Source organism: Artemia sp. Qi Xiang Cuo, chromosome 4 (assembly GCF_049724085.1).
Source record: "Artemia sp. Qi Xiang Cuo chromosome 4, ASM4972408v1, whole genome shotgun sequence".
Taxonomy (NCBI): Eukaryota; Metazoa; Arthropoda; class Branchiopoda; order Anostraca; family Artemiidae; genus Artemia; species Artemia sp. Qi Xiang Cuo.
The window spans coordinates 36,780,672-36,793,064 of NC_142797.1; the positions used below are offsets into that span (position 1 = coordinate 36,780,672).

Consider the following 12,393-nt stretch of genomic DNA (forward strand, 5'->3'; position numbering starts at 1 on the left):
TGAAAGAAAGGAGCAACATTAAAACTTAAACCGAACAGAAATTATTACGTATATGAGGGGGGTTACTCTTCCTCAACACCTCGCTCTTTACGCTAAACCTTTTCAGTACTTGAAAAAAGCTTCTTATTGTTCTAATTAAGCGAACATAGTGTTTCAGGAGTCGTTCTTAAAGAATTGGGACATAAATCAAGCCTTTGCGTAAAAAGCGAGGTGCTGAGGAAGAGCAACCCCCCTCCTATGCGTAATATTATCTGTTCGTTGTAAGCTTTAATGTTGCTCCTTTCTTTATGTTGGAAAAACGTGTTTTTTTAAATTTAATTTCTTATCGTTTTAAATAATGCCAGGAAATCTGGCTACACCTCCATGGAAAAATCTCTCCTCCCCACGGATGTATTCTCGACAATTCAATCCTGGTGAAAATTTAACCCGGACAATAACTCTTAACCTCGCCACGCGTAAAATTGAGTCGGCAAAGAGAAAGCAAGACATAAGACTAATTTCTTATAGGAATTCTGGTAAATTTCCCCAGTGCATTTCCCCTGAAAAATTCACTCCCTGAAAACTTCCTTCTCCTTGAAAAATTATCCCCGTGGAAAATGCCATTAACAGAAAATTCCGTTGATTTTGAATTAAAGTTATCAAGCATTTTGCAATAGGTTGCATCAAGCCATGGCCAATTGTAGACAGAGAAGAGCCAAGACAGATAGTCCAAGTATTTGAGAGGCAAATGTTTAAATGGCTGGGGCACAGGTAAATGGCAGGGGTATGCATGACTCTTATTGGACACATACTTGTTTGTTAGTTTTTGGAAAGGCATGCCTGCCTAGAGTCTCAGGCGTGCTGACCAAGAATTTGTATGCATATGAATTAGAAAAATGTATGCATACTTCCCAATAGCAAATACTATTCGTAAACAATGGGCAGATTTTGTAACTTAGAGACATATCCCCAGGGGTTTTAGGGGTCATGATATCTCCAAAGGCATAGTTATTCGGCCTTTCAGCTATGCTGAACAAAATGACTGTCTCAAAATTTTGATCAGACAATTTTGAGCAATAAAAAGGCGTGGAAGGGGACCTAGTTGCCGTCCAATTTTTTTGGTCACTTGACAAGGGTAGACACGCATTCGTGATCTTTCTTCTGAAAAAAAAAAAACTAGAAAAATTTCCTCATTTTTGTGATAGGAGCTTGAAACCTCGAAAGTATGGTTTTCTGATATGGTTTTGGCATGGTCATTTAGAAAATAGGGCAAGTTTCCTCAGGGTCGTAACCTTTGGTGGGTTAGACTAAATGTAATGAAACGTACATATTTGAAATCAGCATAAAAATCCGATTCTTTTGATATATCTATTGGTATCAAAATTCCGTTTTTTAGAGTTTTGGTTACTATTGAGCCGGGTCGATCCTTACTTACAATTCGTTACCACGAACTGTTGATATAAAGTACCAATCATGTAGCAGAAAAATATTCTGGATTCTTATGTCTTTGCTTATGTGTCAGTACGTGTATCTTTTTTTTCTTTGTCTTCACTACTCTTGTTTCTCTTTATTCAGGTTGGCTTTTATTTTCCTGTTCTTATCAGTTTTTATTGTTTCTCGCAGTTTTTCGTTCCTTCGTTTTCTGTGTTTTTAGCTATTCTTATAGCTCTCCTTAACGTAAATAAGGCTGTGGCATTTTTTTGCTAATGTATCTGGGCTTTTTCTAATTAGTCCTGAATTACGTTTATATTTCCATGGTTTTGTTCATTTTTTATTTTATTGTTATTCAACAGCCAACAGTTTTTGTCCCTTTTGGTTTTAAATCATTAGCTCTTAAAATCTTCTTAAGAACATAGAAAGTTAATAGTTTATCAAATGATTTTACGCTGAAATATAAAAATCAAAAGTTAGAGTCGACTGCTTTGGTCTCTGAACAGCCAAAATGTCAATCGGATTCATTGTTTTTTCTCGTGGGTCCAATACAAATTTACCATATGTTTCACCTTTCGCAAGGTGAACCAGAGTATTGTTAGTACTACAGAAATACCAGGATTTTGTGATGTATCGCTTTTACAAAATTGGAGCTAATGACAAAATTGTTTGTTGTGAATACAACATTTTTACCAAATTTTATTTAATTTACAGAATAGTTTAATGTAAATTTGCCAACTTTATCAAATTGCATTGAATTGACTCAATAGAATTTTTTGTTAATTTACCATTTGTACTAACTAATTTGGTCCTACTCTTGCAGTTGCAATTTCCAGAAAACCAAAAATGCTTACAAATTAGAAACAACTCTAGTGTTCTTAATGTCCTGTGGTGTTATGAGGCCGACCAATAACAGCGCATAGCAACTTGACAATTTATTATGACAAAATGCTCTCGATTTTAAGCTATACTTTCCATAAGGTCCTTGAGAGTTCTTTTGTGCTATTGTTGGTACCCGAATCTTGTGATTGAAGTACCAAAGAACTGAGTAATTTCTTGATTTTTGTGCATTTCCAGTTTTCTGCTTTTCCAGTGCATTTCCAGCAGCAGTAAAAGCTTTAATGGCTTAAAAGAAAGAAAAAAGCTTAAAAAAGCTTTAATTTCCAGCAGCTTAAAAAGCTTTTTAATGTTTCATTACCTTATCACAATATTGCTACATAAGAACATTATGTAATAGGGTATTTCTGGTGTCTGTATGATGGAATTGGGATAATTATTTTTAACTCTAAATCTGTTTTTCGTCAAATAGAATGGACAAACAATTGTTAATAATTTGCCGTATCTCTTTTGATCAATTATCTTCAATGAAGGAAGCGAAAATCAGAGTTATAGTCATTTACTCTATCATGAAAATCATAGACTTAGTTATGTCATTTTAATTGGTGGTAAATAGTCTTTCTTTTCTAAATTTGTGTATTTTTTTAAATTCTGTAAAAAGATCTTGTTGCTCATTTGATTTAGTAAAAGAACTGCTTTTTGTGTTGTTTTATATTTTTCTTTAGGGCAAATCAAATCATCCCTAATCATTTTTCAAATCATTTCCTAGGAGTCCGAATTGTTTTAACACCTATGATGTTTATGATTTCCTATTTTTCAGATATTGCCAAGCATTTCCGCCTTTGGGTGCATCTTATGAAGCCCCTCAATCGGAGTCTAATGTAAAATGGCCATCCATTACTAGAAAGAAGGATGCAAAGTCACGTGTCCCCTTTATTTTCAAGAGCGGTGGACTCAGAACTGAAAGAAAGCAAGCAGAACATTTTGTTGCCCCTGATGGATATGATGGTGATATCAGCTCAAGAGAAAGCTCTAAAGATCGACGTCAAATGAAGAACTACTATTATGATCTGAAAGACATCCAAACTCCACTTACGACGAGCTCCAAGTTTTTACCTCTGTTTCAAAGTACTACCAATATGGCGGAAGACGCTACCAAGATAGAGGCTGATCCAACTGCTGCCACTGGAGTAACTAAATATACTAGCCTTGAGGAAAGTTTCATGAGTCTTCTGAAGTTGCAGGAATTGGATCCAAAACTGAACGAGATTGAAGCTAAGTTTACTGCTGCTTTAGCTAATATATGGAATAATGATGATAAGCTTCATATAAAGGCCGAGGTACGCGCGGTTCGATTTCCTATGAATGCATCGTATCACGCTGATTTGTCTATTGGCCATAATGATATCATCAACGCAAACTCCGACATTACTAGTACTGTATCAAAGATGCCGCCACCAGGCTTTGAGAATTTTTCTATTTTGGGAGGTGCTCCTCAAGGTCAGTCAAAGTTTAAGGAGTTCTTCACTGATAATAATAAAAACACAACATACTTGTCACAAAATACTGTGGGTTTGAAAGCAGATGAACAAGAAATGAATTTAAAGAATCTGGAAGAAGAATCGGCTTTGTGCCCAGTAGAAGAGAATTTCAGCTTGAAAGCGAGTTTATCGTCCCAAAGCTTAATGGAGGAAAGTCTTGCAATTTTGAATCATAGTAAAGAGGAATCCTGTTTTGCTGAGGTCACACCTACACTATATAAAACCCCATCTGGGAATTTGGAAACCATACCTGACACGAATCCAATAGCATTAGATGACGGTGTTGTTGATGCAAACTATCAAGGTATTTTTTGCTTGTTTTATTTATGATCTACATCAACTTTCTTATTTTACGAAAGAGCAAAAAACTTTAAAGCTATTTTTACAGTATTTTCTCTTTTTTTTGAGGGGGACGGGAGGGGTGTAGATCCAATAGTTTTCCATGTGCAATATATCAATATCCATAAGTTCTTCCTGTTCACATTTTTAAAATAATTGTGCGCAATATTTTGTCTTTGCTTGGGGAGGGGTGTCGTTAGCTATTGGGTAAATCCAGTTTTGCGATTACTTTGGTCGGTTATGGTAAAACCGAAAGTTCTTTAATTGGTTACAAGTACCATTAAGATCTCGATTGAAACAAAAAAATGGTGAGATTTTTAATAAGACAATAAAAAAAAACTTTCTAACACACAAATAGTAATAGTCCAAGTATTTTGGCTACACATACTGGAGCCTTTATAAAAAAAAAAAAAAAAAAAAAAAAAAAAAAAAAAAAAAAAAAGCCTAAACGAAATATATAAAACACCACGGATGCTGTACCAAAACAAAAAGAAAAGCTCTTAAATCCAAATGGTAAAGCACCAAAGCCTAAGAATAAAGGAACAAGGCAGGATATTTCATATACGTATGCTATCTGAATTGTCTTATGATATGAGGTCAAAGCAAAATGAAACGGGATATTTGTATTTCATATTGACCTATTTTATTAAAATTCAAACTTGTATGGATCTGGTTAAACAAAATTTCTTAATCTTCTTTAATATTAAATAATGGATTGTTTTAGCCTATTTGTTTTTTTTATGAAACTATTATAAATTGGATTCAATTGATTATTCCTCTTCATCTCTATTTTTTACTAATTTTTAGTAAAAAACACATTTTACATGTTTTATCTTTTTTTTCCCCTTTACATTTTTTTTTAAAACTGTGTAATAATAATTACCAATTATTTCTCTTTCATCATTCATTATATTATGATGTGGAAGATCAAATAGATGCTCTCTAACTCCTGAATCAAAAGTTCCTGATTTTATTATACCTCTATTGAAGAATCTATGGCTATTCAAAAAAATCTATGGCTATTAAAAAAAAAGAAGCCTAAACGAAATATATAAAACACCACGGATGCTGTACCAAAACAAAAAGAAAAGCTCTGAAATCCAAATGGTAAAGCACCAAAGCCTAAGAATAAAGGAACAAGGCAGGATATTTCATATACGTATGCTATCTGAATTGTCTTATGATATGAGGTCAAAGCAAAATGAAACGGGATATTTGTATTTCATATTGACCTATTTTATTAAAATTCAATACCTCTATTGAAGAATCTATGGCTATTCAATGTTGCCAACTCTGAAACAAACTACCAGTTTTCCGATTAAAATTGTACCGCAAGAAAGTAATTGGTACCACCGGAGCAGCAAGTTAAAAAATTTGCCCTAACAATAAGAAAACTTTCAATAAACTAAAACTTGGAACAGATATTTGAGTCAAAAAGGAGCAAGTAAAACCTAAATGTACTGGGAAATCTGATAGTACCAACAATTTCTAAATGTACTACACTGTGCCAGGACCTCTAAATTGTACCAAAAACGGTACAATTGTACTGCGTTGGCAACGCTGTGGTTATTTTGAGTTTAGTTATTTATTGTAACTACAATGCAGAAGGCTATCGCTTTTCACGCAGTGTTGTTGAAATCCATATTCTAAGTTTCGTTGGGGTCTCTCAACATAAAACTTTCCACAAAAACAAGGTACTCTATGTGCACCACTTTGTATATTTTTTGGAATTTTAAGATTTTTAAATAAAAAGACTTTCATTTTTCCAGAATCCTATATCAGAAGATAATTCGGATATACATCTTGCCTGTTGCCTTATTCTTTGTGCTTTGGAGCTTTACCATATTGGATTTAGTTTGAATATGAGTTCCTTTTGTTTTCTTTTTGTTGTATGTATAGCGTTTGTTTTGTTTTTTATTTGAATATGTTGTGTTGAGGCTAGTTTTTTTTCCCGTTGATGAAAGCTTCCGGATGTAAAGCCGAAATATTTGGACTTCTTTTGTTACTTTTGTTTAAAAAGTTTTATTTTTTATTTTTCACTCTATTATTAAAAATTTTAGTTGTTTTTAATATATTTCCGTTTTATTTATAAATGACAGGAAGTGTGGACTAATGAATTATTTAAGATCTTTATTTTTTTGTAATGTAATTTAATCTAATATATAATTATTACGATGAAAACCAATAGAATGGGCTATTTTGCTGTTAAATTCATATTTGTGATTTAAATTGAAATTAACATTATTAATCTCCTAATTTGGATCGATTATTTCCCTTTGTTAATTCCTTAGTTTCCCATTTGGATAGACGAAGAGAGAGAGAGAGAGAGAGAGAGAGAGAGAGAGAGAGAGAGAGAGAGAGAGAGAGAGAGAGAGAGAGAGAGAGAGAGAGAGAGAGAGAGAGAGAGAGAGAGAGAGAGAGAGAGAGAGAGAGAGAGAGAGAGAGAGAGAGAGAGAGAGAGAGAGAGAGAGAGAGAGAGAGAGAGAGAGATTTTGAAACTTTTATTATGAATATTAATAGTCAAATAGAAGGTGGTGCTGATATTGTTTCTTGTGGCATGGCAAATATCAGTTCTTCTGCACAGATTTTTTACGATGAACTGTTTTGGCACTTGAGTAACTCTGTATTTAACTAAATAAATATATGTACTCTGCATGCTGTTAGCTAGAAATGCTGTTTTTTGGGTGATCACAATAGAAAGAGAAGTTAGAGGTTGCGTGTCTGTTAAGCCGATCGTTTGGTATAGCAAAATAACTTAAGAGTCTTCAAGCTTAGTCTATGAGATTCCTTATGCCTCTTTTCCCCTCTTGTCATCCAGTATTTGGTATATTGCATCAATTGTTTTAGGCCTGCTTGAGTTGCTGAATAATTCAGCTGTTGATGAAGTAGATTGCAACCATGGAATTCAGAAAAAAGAAGAGAATGAATGTCTACTGACATCTACCCGTACACACTTTATACCAATAAAAGAAGAATGCAGTGAAAGTCTACCAGAGCGTTATGAAGATGGTGCCACATTTGAGGTTGCTTCGACGCTTGATAAAGTGTCTTACCTTCGTAGTCAAAGTGGGACTCTAATTCTGCCAGGTAAGATTAATCTTGAAATACCCTGAATCACTTATGAATGACAACCTTGTATGGAAGGATTGTCGTTTTGTTTTAGCACTGCTTAGAATTTGAGTTCTAACTCAATGGAGAATTTAATCAGTGTTTTATGTCACGAAAATTTTCATTTTTAGTATAAATAAATTCGAATGTTTCATTGAAGCAGGATAAAACAACTTTTTTGTGAATTTAGGGACAAAAGCATTATTTTTTTTCATTTATTATGTAAAAAATATATCTAAAAACTCCGTTGTTTATCCTACTTTAAAAAACTCCGTAGTTAGTTTTAATAGTCGTGGGTGGTGTCACTTACAACAGCAGTATTTGCATACGACAGCGTGGAAAATATTGTCTGAAACAATGGTCTGATTGAAATGCAAGTTCAGCAATGAAAAGGGCTTCACCGCAAAAAAAGCTTAGTGCAAACAGTATGTTGTGTGTTTTTTTTTATTTAGTAAGTAGTCATTCTTCCTGAAAACTTTTTTGTCAGGCGAAAGTTTTATTTTTGTTCAATTTCTGTTCATTAAAGCAGTAATTTCTTTACGGAAGCTATAATTACTAAGGAATTTCTGTTTGTTGAAGTATTTTACTTTTCTCTTACTATTGATAAAGTAATTAAATAAAAACATCGTTTTCTTCCGCTAAAAAGAAAATGAAACTGTGCTTTAAAAACTCGCCATGAGAAACGAGGTTGTACTGTCCTATCTGTTTTGCAGAAACAATTTATTCATTCCCCGAGTGGCAAGATATTTGCTTTTTTGTTTTTTTTGGTTTGCATTGGCCAGTTTCGTTGATTTGATGAGGAATTCGTAGAAGGTTTATGAATATGAGGCACTGTAATACTTGTTTTTCTTGAATGTAGAAAAACTACATTTTTTTTCTGAATGTAGTTAAACTGATATATCTAAATCTATTTGTTTTTGTTGATGTCTAGCAAATTATATTGTTTGAACTTGCGTTTTTTGATGTGTGATTGTCTTAATCTATTGTAAACAAGCACCCCCTTTTTTGCTTCTCTTACTCTCTTGTTTCTTTTGATCTGAAAATCTAAAACAATTTTTTTTTTCAGGCGAGGATTACAATCGTTACATGGTATATCGCGAATCCAATTTACCAGCGAATATGGAAAAACCAGATAGTCCTGAATGCACTGAAAGTTTTCCGTTAAAATTCAAAGTTAAAGAAACCGAAAAGTTTTGTCAAACTGATTTAGATGGTCCAGCTGCCTTTAGTAGCCGTTGCGAAACTCCTACCGAGAATATGATAGAAAGTTTAAATTTTGCGCGCTTTTATGATACACTTTATGTCCCAGAAACTCAAAATACTGACTATATTATGCATCGTGTTTGGACTAGTGAAAGTTTGAATGATCCTTGGCTCCAAGACGAAATTGTGAATAAAGGTCAGTGGGTTTTTTTTCTTTTTTTTTTTGTGCTAACCTTAGGGAAGATAAAAATTCACTGTAAAAAAATTGTCTTTATTTAATGTCGGCGTAAACTATCTCTCAGACCAATCAAACTATCTTTCCGTTTAACTACAAAAAAAAAAGTAAGTCAAGTGTGGGGCTCGAATTCACGATCATCTCAGTATGAATCTTCTCGATCACACGCTCTACCAACTAATCTAACGGGACTTGGTTTGACGGTTTCCCATCCCTGGTGTATTGGGGGCTGTTTTCTCTACGTTTCTGCTAAAAAGCTGATAGGGAGAGGGACGGGGATAGAGCCAAGGCCGTAACCAGGGGGGAGCCCCCACCCCCGAAGTTTTTGTCCGACATGTAAAAACGTAACAAAATGCATATAAACAAATTTTGACTTTTTTTATCCCCCCCCCTCCCAGCAGAAATTCTGGATACGCCTTTGGCTGGAACCCTCTTTGTTCATGTTCGATTTAAACAAGGTGTACCGTACCTTTTCTGTTAAAAAGTTGGAGGTTGAAGAGGCAGGAAGTGTTAGGTGCCACAGGCATGCTTTGCTGTTCTAGTCGTAGATATTAAAACATTTCTATGATTCTTATTTAAAAAAAGATGAATGTTCCCACGTTTATACAGAAAAATTGGTTGGAGAGGCTGGGGAGGGTTATGGGAAGGGCCATGTACTAACTGCTTTGTACTTCTAAATGATACCAACTGAGAATCGTTGCATGATTTTGGTCCAAACAATGTGCAAGATGCCTATCCTTTTTAGTAAAAGGTCGTCAGCGGCGTGTATGGGGGTGGGAGCTATAGAGAGGACAATGGCCAACTGGTCCTGCAGTCACAGAGATTAGAAGTCCTTGGAAGATTCCGCTTCAACAAGTTGCAATATGCCTACCTTTATTCTAATATTTTATCAGCAAGACTGGGCACGGGGAGGAGAGGTGCCTCTGGCCCACTTTGGCCCTTCAGTCATACAAATTGAAAATCCTACATGCTCACCTTTTCCCCAAAAATTTGGGATGAGACCAACTTAGGGAGGGGGGAGAGTGAAGGAACCACGGGTTCAAATTTTGCCTCCAGCTCTTTCTTTACAACGAATCATGTCTTAGTCCGTTTCCGAGCAAAGTCATTATCCGTACTTTCTTATGTTTTACCGCAACAAAAGAGGTGTCAGCCCCTCGAAATAAAAAAATGTGTATCTCAAGAATAAATTTTAGTATCTAAAACTGATGACCCCTTTTATGTATTGTACCTGACAATTAATTATTGACCATGAGCTCTGGAACACACCCTAATTTTTTTTATCCATCATCAGGCACGTAAATGATCCAGGATTTTTTTTTAGGGGAGGTTACAAAAAAACTTTACGAAACGCAACAAAATTTGTTTATATGTATTTTCTTACTTTTTTATGAGTCGGACAAATATTTCGCAGGGGGAGGAGTTCCTCTAGGCAAAAAAAAGTATGTGGCCCATTTTCAGGGGCCCATGCCCCAGGATGATTTTTGGTTTCTTGTATGATTGTTGCAGCTAAGGTAAGAAATTAGGTAGTAGCTGGTTTCGTATTAAATCAGGAGTATACTATCCACAAAAACCGCAGAGATTGGACCCTTACCACTTTCTGGCAACAAGCTGAATAGGCGGCAGAAAAAAAATAGAACAAAACCGAAGTATCGGGGGCTCAAATTACCCAGCTATCTACAAGAGGACTAGAGGAAATTTGAGTTAACAAGGAATTTCAGTTGTAGAGGTTCTGCTGCATTTAAGTATTTTAAAAATCTACATCTCTTTGGAATCTTGATATGTATTATAAGTTGCATGCTTTTCTTTTCCTGGGAGGGTCACTAACATCATAAAAGCAAAAAGAAACTACCACTACTAACAACTCACCACAGCACTAAGCCGCTTGAGACCAACACAGCTATGCATGCCCCTCCTCCATCCCACTTTATTCAAAGCCTCCCTCTTTACACCCTCCCAGGAAGTTCCCGTTCCCCTTAAATCTTTCTTTATGACATACTCCCACCCCAACCGCGGATGACCTTCTTTCCGTTTAGTCCTAGACGGTTGGCCGAAAAGGACAATTTTCGGCAATCTGTCTTCCTTCATCCTCAGAACGTGCCCTTGCCATATCAACCTTTCTCTAATTATAGCCCTAGAAAGCAGGATTGAACCACACTTTTAGTACAGCATACGTTTTGAAATACGGTCAGTCAGCTGGGTACCTAGAACAATCCGTAGGCAATTTCTCACGAAAACATCTAGCAAATCTTCATCCGCTTTTCGGAGCGTCCATGCTTCAGAACCATGTTTGACCACTGTAATCACTGTAGCTTCCAATATTCTAATCTTGGTTTGTAAACTTATGTTCCTATTCTTCCAAACTTTTTTCAATTGTGGAAAAACACCCTAATCATTGGCTATTCTACTTTTAACATATTCGCTGCTCCACCGTCTTTACCAATAATACTACCAAGGTAAGTGAAGCTGCCCACTTGATCAATCTTTTCGTTACCCAACGTCACCTTTTCATCTTCACTTATTCCTAGCCTTAGCGTCTTAGTGTTCTTAAGATTACAACGATTAAATCTTCAGTACAATACATAAGTCCAGGAAAGTTTTTCCTCCCCATTTGATTCTGCGTTTGAAAGGTAATGAAAATTTACAGTGGGGGAGGACGGAGTTGCTTCGGACCAAACTGTTCATTCGATTGCTATTGTAAGAGTGATTTACATTTTTAACGGTGTCTTGTGCTTGTGCTACAGGGAAAAATTAACGTCAGAGCAAGTGCTTCTGAAATATTGGTATCTACGTTTTCCCTTCAGGATTGAATTTACAATTTTAATATGATGAAACATGTCCTGCTAGTGGGGTGAATGTGGGTATAGGAAGTACGAGTTCGAATACCAGTGCTTTCTCCTCAAGTAAGCAATTTCTCACATTTTTTTCATATCGGATCCCTGCAAAGAGGATCCCTACAAGAGCTAACCTCCCCTCTCTGTAAGATTCCTACCTGTGTGTGAATGTGCAGTGTTAAGGGTAAAATATTACATGGTGTGGATTATGAAACAAAAAGACTAAGAGGCTTCTTTTCTTATCGCTTACAAATGTTTTGCATTAAAGCCAAAATATTAAGTGATGACGAAAGCTAAAAGACAAATAAAAGAGCTTTTTATTTACATTTCAATTGTTTTTTGTTTGACAAATGGCTTTTATCACTAGAAAACGACTACATTATGCCGATTGAGGAAACCGAAAAAATATGCCAGTTGTTAGCTCTCTTGGTCCATGCATTAGTCATCTAAGTTCAATTACAAAGCACGTGACCATTTTTTTTTAAGTTTTGACAGAAAGTAAACATTCAATCCTATCTACACTCAGTTTTGTCAATGGTTAGGATTCAACTGCACACTTGTGATGATGCCGAACTCTTAAACTTTGGAAATGTTTTAAAACTTCTGTTTTTACGTGGTGGTCTGTTGTCAAAGAACATGAGTACATGGTGGATTCATATATATTATTTTGGTAATCAATTTCAGACGGATTAATAAGTGAAAAATAAGCTGTTCAGCTCAACCCTAATCCAACCCTCCCCTGCTGTATAACATTATTGATTTGTTTTTATTTTAAGAAATGAGAAAACAATAGCCATGCTAAAAGTGAAACGATGTGCTTTTTGGATTATGGGACAATAAGAAAGATAGCAAAATGTGTAAAACTGGGAATGACACATAGAGAAATGTT

At 35.3% G+C, this 12,393-nt stretch overlaps 1 protein-coding gene across 2 annotated transcripts in view; it reads left to right on the forward strand.

The window, feature by feature from the left end:
• The window catches only part of LOC148953070 (uncharacterized), a 107,438-nt gene that overhangs the window by 57,502 nt on the left and 37,543 nt on the right, over positions 1–12,393 (forward strand). For both annotated transcript variants that reach the window (XM_089088277.1, XM_089088278.1), the window contains 3 exons: positions 3,068–4,092; positions 6,975–7,214; positions 8,302–8,634. In XM_089088277.1, the coding sequence (XP_088944403.1) occupies positions 3,068–4,092; positions 6,975–7,214; positions 8,302–8,634 (1,598 nt within the window). The remainder of the gene's footprint in view (positions 1–3,067; positions 4,093–6,974; positions 7,215–8,301; positions 8,635–12,393) is intronic.